This window comes from Sciurus vulgaris (assembly GCF_902686455.1).
Source record: "Sciurus vulgaris genome assembly, chromosome: 3".
NCBI classification, from domain to species: domain Eukaryota; kingdom Metazoa; phylum Chordata; class Mammalia; order Rodentia; family Sciuridae; genus Sciurus; species Sciurus vulgaris.
This window is the reverse complement of record NC_136463.1, coordinates 33,840,846-33,851,968: the sequence shown is the minus strand read 5'-3', so window position 1 is coordinate 33,851,968 and position 11,123 is coordinate 33,840,846. Positions and strand designations below refer to the sequence as shown.

The 11,123-nt window shown below is 48.1% G+C and overlaps 1 protein-coding gene across 1 annotated transcript; it reads left to right on the top strand.

Moving 5' to 3' along the window:
- Positions 1 to 8,728: 8,728 nt before the first annotated feature.
- CCDC182 (coiled-coil domain containing 182) lies at positions 8,729 to 9,190 on the top strand (the record flags this gene model as incomplete). The annotated part of the gene is made up of 1 exon (XM_079130716.1): positions 8,729 to 9,190. One exon carries the CDS (start codon positions 8,729 to 8,731, stop codon positions 9,188 to 9,190), a length of 462 nt encoding a protein of 153 aa, XP_078986842.1.
- Between the last annotated feature and the right edge of the window lie 1,933 nt (positions 9,191 to 11,123).

Below are 11,123 nucleotides of genomic sequence, written 5' to 3'. Positions count from 1 at the left end.
ATGTTCTTTCTATAAGTCTTCCCTTTGTAACTCATTGGTCAGAAGTGGGTCGCAGGTTCACCTTAAGTAAACAAATAGCCACGGGATATGGGATTACCAAACGATCTGTGTGTACCACCTGTGGTTGGATGAATGCTTAGCTTCCCTGAGCATGTTACTATCTGATTAAAATTGGGATTCTGTGGCTCAGAAGGAAGCAGTGTTATTGGGCAGGGACTAACAGTGTCTGCTCTAGCTGGTATGACCAACCTGTCCTGATTCTTCTGGGACTGTCCCAGTTTTAAAAGTGAAAGTCTTCACATCCTGGAAACCCCTTCAAGTCTGGGCAACAAATTGAGATGGTTGATCACCCTAACTTCTGTTTCTGAAGACCTTCTGAGTTAGACTATCTTGAGAGTGATACCTAGACCTTAAAGATGATTTTTTTTTTTTTTAGTGGTAGAGCATTTGCCTAGCACACATGAGGCCCTGGGTTCACTTCCTAGTACTAAAAAAGAAAAGAAAAAAAAAGAGAGAGAGAGAGAGAGAGAGAGAGAGAGAGAGATGTTTTTAATGCTCACCCAAGATGATCAAGATGATTCTAATGCATGGCAAAGTTTGAGACTCTCTGGGCTTGAGTTTTCCATGAGTGAAAAGAAGGCTCAAGTTTGACCTCTTCACAACTAACATCAGGGCAGGAGGAACTCCCAGATGAAGTGATGCAGGTACAGCTTGAGGCTGGGAATACTCACACATTGAACTCCAAGATCTTTGAATTCCATCCCCCGCTTGCTTCTTGTCCCTGATGTCAGAAGTGGCAGTGTAATCCAGACCTTCTTAGGGCGATCTTGATACCTATTAGCTGGCTCGGTCAGGCCGCTTACCTTGCAGCCTTTTGAAGCTGGACTTGGGAAACTGTCCCTGGGGTAGGTTGCAAGTTACTTAGGATGGAGGTCCTGTTTGAGTTGTCTTCTATCCTGAGCATGCAGCACCATGCCTAGTTTATCTTAGTCATTCAGTAAGTGTATTGAATACATGAATGAATGAATGAATGAATGAAGCAAGCTATACTTTTGAATGATATAAAGAAAAATTCAGGCCACTAGATCCCAAAGCAACCCTTGTAAGAGCCAAGTGCTGAAGCCTAGAAACCTTTCTGCCTCATTGGTGAGTGGGTAGGACTCTGAGTGGGCTGGGTGGGCGTAGGAGTTGGGGTCAAGTTCTTCCCCAGGACACTCGATGGCTGTACTGTCTTTCTGGCGTGGACTCTCCAGGCTTCCGTGGGAGCGGGTGTGTCTGCGGCACAGTGCTGGGTAACTTTCCGACGTTTGAGCTCATTACTCATCATTAGGAGTCCTGGTGTCTGGGGTTTCGCAGGTGATCAAAGATTCTCTGTCTGGAGCGGCCAAGCAGGCCCTGGTGTGTGTCACTGGTAATCTCCTGCCTCGCCAGGCAGACAGTTAAGTAACCCAGGAAGGAGGGGATTTGGTTTTTAAGCTCAAATAATTCAGCCTGACACCCCGACATGCAGACAGTAGCTCTGGCTCTGCCCTGAGGAAGCTGTGCCTGCGCGGAGGGGTGTGGGCTCGTCTTTGTCAGAGGTTGTTCTGGAGCGGATGGGCGCCCGTCTCCACCTTGCTCTCCTGGGAGGGGTGGGAAGGAGAAGCTGTCAATCTCACAGCACTTGGTGCCCCTTTCCTTCTCCTGCAGCTTGGTTTATTCTCCCCCAGAGACTTAATTTCAAACATGCCTACCCCTTGCTCTTCTAGACTTGGAACTCCTAATGGGGCTTTTTTTTTTTTTTTTTCCATTTGGGTCCCTTGGTCTGTGTCTGGGCTCAGGGTCCAATTTGCCTTTCCTGCTCCAAATTCTTCAATACTCCCCACAGTTTACATCATTACATAGAAAAACTTCTGCTGCAGGCCTGAAACCCAGAATCAGATCGTGGCACATGATACTTGTGCAGATCCTGACATTTCAGGAAGAATCATAAATTCCTCCGATGATGGGGGAAACAAATTCAAGGGTGCTTAAAACAATTGGCAAATATTGCATTTCCTTTAAAAAAAAAAAAAAAAAAGCTGGATGAAAAAATTTGGTCTAGAAGCATTTTTTCCCCCTGATTTTGCACAAACTTTGTGCTAAAGAGTTTGCTCGTCCCTGCCCTAGTCAATGTGTCCCTGCCACTCTTCCTTTCAGTGTGGGAAGCAAAGTCTGAATAAAGAATGTGCTTAGGAGCCTCTTAGTCTGGGAAACGGAAACAGCTTCACTTAAAGAGTTATATCCACACCCAGGAGCTGCTTCCCAGTGGCTCCTTTCAGAAAATCAGTGTGGCTGGCAACTGGGGTGGTGTCTGTCCTTCCCAGCATGTGCAAGGGTCACTGTGCTGGCCAATGGGCTTGGTGTGGCTCTCTTGGCAGATGTTCTTGCTCCAGTTAAGTTCTGTGCCCACGGAGTATGTGAACGGTGCATCTCAGACACCACGGTCCCCAGGCTTTGGGAGGGGCCCCCTGACGGTCCTCGCCCTCCCAGGCTGGAGAAGGGCCAGCCCCAAGACTGGGCAGGCCTGCCCTGCTCCTGTCCACGGCGGGCTCCTGTGTCTTTGGATCCAAGTCCCACCAGGATGTTTTACATATTTTAATTAAAGCGACGCCCTGGGCTGGCAGGGCCTCTGATAGATGGCTGCGATCCGAGTGGCAGGGTTGCAGCGGTGTGAGACAGCTTCCGAGACATGCTCCTGCTCTAGAGAAGGCTTTGGCTCCCACCTCTGGAGGCAGGTCCACTGGGTTCCAGGAGGACAGGCAAACCCAGCAGGCGGTGGGCAGCGGGGGTGGGCAGGTGGCAGGCCTGTCCGGGGGTGGGGAAAGCAGAGCTCGGAAACAGGAGAAGAGTTAAGGTAGGAGGCGCCACGGAAGGGTTCTGAGGACCAGCTGGTTGGTGGGCTGCAGATGAGCCCGGTTCTTGCCGACGCACAGCCCTGTGGACACTCCTTAGCAGTGTCAAATTATGACAAATGGCATGACTAAAAGTTGCTAGGTGGCAGCTGCCGCATCTCAGAGGGAAGCAGGTATTTTTAGCACAGTGCCTCGAGGCTCTGGCACTGGGTTAATTAATCATGGTGAACAGTATCAAGTCTTGTTTTGGATCTTGGTCCCCATTCGCAATCCCAGTCTTGTCCCCATTCCCCAGGCTGGAATGCCCGCTGCAGAGGTGAGGACTGCACCCAGCTGGAGCAGCCTGGCATGGCCCCACCACCACTGGGGCTGCCACCCACTTCTTGGGCCCTGTCAGCTCTCCCCTCCCCTCTTGCTGCCTCCAGTCCACCAGCCTCTTCTGGGTTCCTCCAGCCCGTTCCAGGCCCTTTCACATCTTGTCCCTTGGTGAACATTGTCCCCAGCTCTCTGTGCCTTCCTGTCTTACTCCAAGTGCCCCACCTCACAAAGGCCCTCCCTCAGGGCCTTTCTACCATCTTGCCCTGCTATTTCCCCCAGGGATTTAGCCACCAGCCTCAGTCGCCTTGTGCTGAATGCTTTCTTTACTGTGTGTCCCCTTCTGTTGAAATGCCGGCTCCCTGAGAGCAGGGTCTTTTCTGTCTTACTCTCTTGTCCTAGCTCAGAGGACACAGGGTGGGTCCTCAATGGCTATCCCTGAGTAAGTGAATGGATGAATGGATGGACAGGGGGATGGAACCCCGGCTGGCTGACTAGGGGGCGTGGATGGGTGGAAGGCTGGATGGAAAAACGTTTATGTGACACCTGGGAGACGCTGATTGTATAGGGGTATACTTGCCCTCCAAGGGAGGCACAGGACCAGGGGACTCTGGGAAAAGAGAGGTTGACTCAGGCTGGAAGCTCTTCCCTCTGCTTTAGAAATGTTCAATCACATTCTTTGGGGGGTTTGTGACAGATTGCTTTGAATTCTGGCCATTCTGTTTTCATTATTTTTTTTCCCCTTGGAGATGGGGACAGATATATCAATTTTAAGGGACCCCTAGAAGACTGTTTCCCCACTCTGCTTGAAAGCTTAATCTTGGGGGATTAAGCATGGTCCTTTCACTGAATCTTCTTTTTAAAATACACCTATTCTTTGTGGAAAACATGGTTGGTTGCCCACCCTCCCCTTTTCTTTTCTTTTCTTTTCTTTTCTTTTCTTTTCTTTTTCTTTCCGTTGGCAGGGCCAACTGAGGCTTTATTTTGGAAGAAAACAAATGAATTGGTTTTGGGTTGAGGGCATGGTCAAGAGGGGGTAGCCCAGGCAAGAGAGGGTGTAGCCCAGGCAAGAGAGTGGGGGTAGCCCAGAGATGGGCGAGGGCTGGGGCTGAGCCTGGGGTGGTCTCTTGTTCCCATGCTCCCCTCTACAGCTGTTTCCATTGCAGGCTCTGGGGCAGCGGCAGGAGCAGGGAACCTTCCCCTCCATTTCTTCCTGAATACCCCCAATTTGGTTCTGCACCAGCCTCAGCCCTGGTCTCAGGAAGGGCACTGTGATCCTGTGAGCCCACTCTGGGCACTTCCTGCCTCCTTGCCAGGCATGGGTTAGAAGGGCTGGAAAAGCCATTTCCACTAATGGGACCTGGGCTCTTCTAGCTTTTGAGTGTTTCCTTCTTTTCACAAAGGTACCTGTCTGTTGGAGAAGTGCACGTGTCATGTCCTTTTTGATCCTAAAAAGGATCAGGTTTTATTTCACTGGCAGAGGTGAAAGCTCATGGCGGGAAAGAGGGTTTCCATTCTCAAGTCATGGGCTGGGTTCAGCAGGAGTGGTACTCAGACCCAGCATGGTGCCATGTCCACCCTGGTGACCTCTTAAAGCATGTCCCATTTCATTCAGGTTGAATCTGAACTGGGATCTCTGCGGGTATGGCATATCTTTCACATACCCTGTCATCCTGAGACACAGGGAGGCTGTACCCTGCTGAAACAGACCAGGGGCAGGGCCCTTCTCACAGTGGGATTCAAAGCCCAGAGATGTCTGAATTCCTTTCTCCCGAAGCCTCAAGGAGAACAAATATATCACCTTTCTTCCTTACTGGGACATGTGGGAGGAGACTTTTTGAGGAAGGCGCAGGCCCCAACTATGAAACTTTCACGCAGAGAACATTCAGAACATGCACACTGAGCTGCCCAGCTAGACTCAGGAGGGCACCAAGCTAGGGGCCTTCTGGTGACAGTGCTCACCTGCTCTGGGTCTATGGAGTGGTTTATGTGGAAATACAGTAGTGCCCCCTATTCACAGGGGAAACATCTAAGACCCCAGTGTGTGCCTGAAACCCTGAGTACTACTGAACCCTGTATGTACTGTTTTCCCTGAATTTACAGGTTAACAATAACTTACCATAGATTTTACTGCCCTGAGTATGTGATTTTCCTTCTTTCCTTATTAACTCAAGAACTTGGACCTTTTCACCTAAAAGAAGCACTTAACATCTTCTCTTTGGCATATCCACATAGTGAACATCACTACTCTTGTGCTTTGTAGCTACCACTGAATAAAATAAAGGTTACTTGGACAAAAGCACCACAACAGTCAATCTGATAACTGAGCTGGCTACAAAGTGATTAACGGGTGGGTAGCATATACAGTGTGGATATGCCGGACAAAGGAGTACTTCACATCCCTGCTATCACAGAGCGGAACAGCAACAAGATTTTATCACACTACTCAGAATGGCACACAAGTTAGAGCGTATAAATTGCTTATATCTGGAATTTTCCATTTAATGCTTTCAAACCTCAGTTGACGGTAGTTAACAGAAGTCAAAACTGCAGGTAAGACAGGGACTATACCCGTCCTCCCCCCACGGGGTTCACAGAAGCATATAAAAACCTCACGAAAAGGCACCATGAAATTGAGAAGTTGTCATTCCATTTTGAACTTAGCTACTTTTATTTCACAGTTGTGGTTGTGACTTCCATCGTTCCCTGTGGGAGACAGAGGTGAAGAATTAGAGAAAGAGTTGGGGGGAGGTTGGGTGAGAGAATGAGAGGCAGAAACAGAAAGAATACTAGAGACTGGAAGATAGAGACACATCCTTCCTTTCAATAATTCAGGAAATATTTATTGAGAACCTATTATGTGCATGACATGCACAACCACCCCGCCCCCACCCCCATCCTCCAAATTAAACTCACCACAAAAACACATGCTGTTTACATCATCTCCCAAATCCCCATCTGCCTCTTAAGCAGAATTGAGAAGTTGCTATTTCTGCCAAGACCAGTAGGTGTCATCATGTCAGCGGAAAAGCAAAGGGTGCTTGAGATTTGTTAGGCACCTCCAGAAAGAAATTTGATTTTATCTAGTTATTTGAGTGCCGTTATTTGCAGACACCAGGCAGAACACTTGAGGGTGCTCAGATGAGATGCACATGGCCCCCATCCTCCTGAAGTTCACTGTGCCTAACAGGTCCTCAGGAACGAAAAGAGGGAGAAGGTGGGAGGTAGACTGGTGGGTTCTTTGAACACGGGAACCTTCAGAGGAACCATCTCCCACCTCCCCACATTACAGCAAGGGAATAGGCTCAGAGACAGGAGGTGACTGACCTGGAATGACACAGCAATTGGACTCCAGATCTCCTGACTCCTAGACCCACCCAATATTTTGTCTCAGTAATTGGAGTTGCTGTTTCCGTCTTGCAATTCACAATTCCACCTTAGTTTAGCCATGAACCTCCCCACAAAACGCCTTCTTTGGTGCCTATCTGAGACTCCCTAGATGGTCCGTCTGCGTCTCAGAGAGAAGGCATCAGCTATCATCATGGGCTCCGTGGTGCTTGAGTAGACTGTACAGGCTCGGGTGAACTGATTCTATGCCTCTCTTCCCAGCAACAGCATGTTGGTAGCTTGAAATTGGCTGTACTGGGAGTATTTATTCTGTGGAAATTGGCAATAGCTATAAATCAGCGCTTAACTTTTTTTCTCCCTGAGAGCAGCATACCACTAAATTAGTATCCCTACATTACAGTAAAGAAACTGAGGCTCAAGTATATAAGGTAACTTGTCAAAGAGACATAGCTTATAGGTGGTGAAGCTGGGACTCCAGGGCAGGAGTTTGAATGTTGGGGTGCGGGGATGATAGATTTGAAAGAACTTAGAGCCACTTTGACCAGGAGGTGTCTAGGTGGATCCCAGGTGGTGTCTAGGTGGATCCCAGGTGGCTTACTCTGTTGTGTTCCTGCTAAAACAAAATAAAATACTTGAGGTCAAGCAATTCAAGTCCAAGATGAAGATGTTGGTATCGGGTGAGGGCCTTCCCATGGCAGAAGCACGAAGAGAAAGAGAAAGAGAGGACCAGACTCACCCTTTTTATAAGGAGCCTACTCTGGAGATAACTGACATTAAACCAGTCGAGAGGGCTCTGCCTCTTAAAGTCTCTCACCTTTTCATACTGTCACAATAGCAATTAAATTTCAACATGAATTCGGGATAGAACAAACATTTGAACTGTGGCACTGGTTTCTGAGGTGGGTACCAGAGTGGGTGTTGCCCCAGGCTGATGTCATTAATCAGATAGCAACACCAGAACAGGAACCAGTCTGGGCAAAGAGAGAATCAATTCAGTTTTGGATGGACTGGATTTGAAGCTTGTGGTTGGAGAGATGTTAGATTTGGAGTCCAGGAGAGAGGTCCGGGCAGGAGTTTGCAATCTGCAAGATGGAATTTTGTTCTTGGCTAATCGCAATGTAGATTAGTTAGAAACATTTTCTGAAAATGCAGCGTCCACCTTTCTATATTTTTTTTTTTCTCATAGGTGTTGACATTTAGGTATGTTGAGGAACTATGCACCCTTACATTTTTTCCCTGCTCCCAGTATATAGTGAGTACTCAGGAAGTATAGGCTGAATAAATGAGAGTGACCCATTTTCACCTGCAAATACCGAATCAGCTGCTGCTTGGGACCTTACATCAACATTAAATACATTTGTAGGGTATGGTAGCACACACTGTAATCCTAGCAGCTCAGGAGGCTGAGGCAGGAGGATGGAAAGTTCAAAGCCAGCTTTAGCAACTTAATGAGGCCCTAAGCAACTTAGTGAGATCTTATCTCTAAGTAAAATACAAAAAAAAAAAAAAAAAAAAAAAAAAAGAAAGAAAGAAAGAAGAAAAGAAAATAGGACTAGGGATGTGACTTCGTTGGTAAGCAGCTCTGGGTTCAATCCCTGGTACAACAACAAAAATAATTAAGTACATTTTTCACAACTCAAAGATTATCTAGCATTCTGGCATTAGGCATATGGATTTGGAATTATATCACTGCTACAGCATTTTAGTGCTAGAAGTGGGAATAGGCATCCTGTCTGACAATGTCCTTATTTTACTGGTGAGCCACTGGAGACCAGATATCATGCCAAGACCATCCAGACTCCTTTCCAAGGACAAAGACCACCCAGTCTTGGAAGCCAATGAGCCTGGCCTGCCCTGTCACATCTTGCCAGTTTTCTCCGTTGCTCGTAACTTGACTTGTCCCTGGGGTTAAAGAAGACTTCGAGCTTTGATTCTGGAAGGATGATGATTGGATGAGCATCCACCTCTCAGGAGGGCAATTTGGAAAGATAAGCAGATGGAACTCCAGGTAACCAAACAAGAAGCGACAATATGCAAATGAGTGGATGTGGCTTTCTTCCTGGTTGGCCAAGGAGGTCTTGATGTCACAATGCGTAGGGTCTCTCCACTCCAAATGATTGTGCCTCGAAGCAAAATAAGTCACTGATCTGGCTGGTCTTTGGGCTCCCTCTGTCCAACAGGGAAGCAAGGCGATGGATCCCCTCTATCAGGCTGGGTCCATCCTCATGAAGGTGAATACCTTACAAGGGAAGAAGATGGTAGAGAGTGGCCTCCAGTCTGGAGACTTTTCCCTCTCCCAGTCATGGCCCTCCTGCCTCCCACTGCCAGCTGACTTGGAGATCCTGCAGCAGAAGGTGGCGGGGATGCAACGGGAGCTGGAGGACTTTAAGAAGGAGGCGCTGAAGGCCATCCATTACCTGGAAGACTCCTTCTGCGAGATGAATAGCATCCTGGTGCAGCAAGAGGAGCAGGCGGCCCGCGTGAAGCAGCGGCTGAGGGAAGAGGAGGACAGGGGCGTCGTGCGCAACAAGGTCCTCACCTTCCTGCTGCCACGCGAGAAGCAGCTCCGGGAACACTGCAAGTGGCTGGAGTACATGCTGCTGGGCAGGGGCCGCGACACGCTGGGCGCTGTCAGGAAGAGCCAGGTGGACTGAGCCCCCTGCGCCACAGCGGCTGTGCCAAGTGGAAGATTATTTTTAAACGGAAGGACAAACCTTAAGTCCCCACCCACCTTCTTCTTTCCCCACTTTCATCGCTTTCCTTCTACCAAAATAACACCTTGCCAAGAGGCAAAAAGACCTCCATATGTTTTTTTTTTTTTTTTTTTTTTTTTTGTTACAGTTCCATTTAACCAGCCTCGTCAAGGAAGGAGATACCCCGATACTAAGTCAGACCCCTGTGACTTTCGCCTTGAACTATTTCCTGTTTGTAATGGTGATATCACTCAGCTGTATAGCATTTTTCTTGTATATTCTTAAACTTATTGTGTTGAACAGATTTACCTTTCATTGAATGACTCAACGCTCTCATGGTTTGTTACTTAACGCCTGGTCTACCGAGAGGGGTCGGGTCGTTTGCTCAAGCCCCCAAATGTTCCCAACTTGCTCTGCTTTTGTGGTTCTTGTCCTTGCCTGTTGGGCTTTCCTGCCCACTTTTCTCTGCCTTTGCCCACCTCTGCTTCCCTCCATCTAGGCTGGAGACTGGGCCATCAGATGGACAGAGCTCCTTAGGACTCTGACGGACGGAACTCTCTGGGCTCTAGGACATCCATAAGATGGCACCATACAATAGTGATGCCCATTTCCACACCTGACTCGTGGAGCAGGAATGGTGTTTACCAGCCCAGATGTTTACCAGCCAATGCACACACCCTCCATGCCACTGCCTCCACTGGTCCTGGGAGGTGAGTGCAGGGCACAGGGTAGCACCAACTGCAGGAAGTCAAGTTCTGTATCCAGCGTCTCCATGCTGATAAGCGGCAGGAGTGGGCTTCAAATGCAGGTGACCTGTGCTCACTCACCATCCTGTTGCTCCTCAACCCCCTCCTGACTTGGGTACCACATCAGTCTGTTCATGGGTCTGTCCTGGAGGAACGAGGTTGTCATGTGGGTGACTGGGGTTCATCATCTGTCCCTGCACCTTTTATTTCCAAGGAGCCTTCTGTTTTCTTTTTGTCCTTTCTCTGGACCCCCAAAATGCTGCCATACAGCAGGGGTTGTCCTCTAAGCTGCAGAAGTGAGGGGTCTGGAGGCCAGAGCCTCAGTAAATTCAGGCCTCTGTCTCTCCAACCCAGGATTTACAGCCTGTCCATGTCCTCTGTCCTTCTATCACAGCCTCAGCCCTCTTCCTCCTCCTCTCACAGACTCTCCAAATAAAATTAAAACATCTGGAACTTGGGTTCAACTTCACAAAAGAACCCCGTGACCCATGGTTAATTTCAATATTCACCCATCAACCAGCTACCCTGAAGGGCTGCATCCCCTCTCTAACTGTGGGTTATTACTACCACAGAGGGCTTAGCTGAAGTAATGGTGATCGTAATACCAGCAATATTCATCTAACATAATGGTTCAGAGTCACCAAGAATATGATGCATTCCAGACGCCATGCATGTCCCTTTATTGGTACCTACTATTAAAAACTTCTAAAATCCTGAAGAAATTAAGATTTAGAGAAGCTAAGTAACTTGTCCAAGGTTACACAGTTGGTAGGGTTGGGATTTGATGGTAGCATTACCTTTACAGCCTGTGCTCTTAACTACTATGTAGTATTTTGGGGAATTGTCTCATAAATACGTCTAGAGTGGATAAAATAGAGGACAAATGGTTGAGAGAGCTCCCAGAGAAAGGATCGTTTGATGGAGGAGATTCCTACACTCCTAAACCTTGTAGGATGTGTGTGTGTGTGTGTGTGTGTGTGTGTGTGTGTGTGTGTTTATGTATGGAAGAAGGAGATTTGCTTTCTAGTAAGTTGAACAAATTTCCAGTGTCCCATGCGGAGGTAAAGGATCTAATGCTAATTCATATGGAAATAGACTCGAGGCAACCTCAGGTTCAGCCCTTGCTGCAACCACCCAAGAGTGAAGGT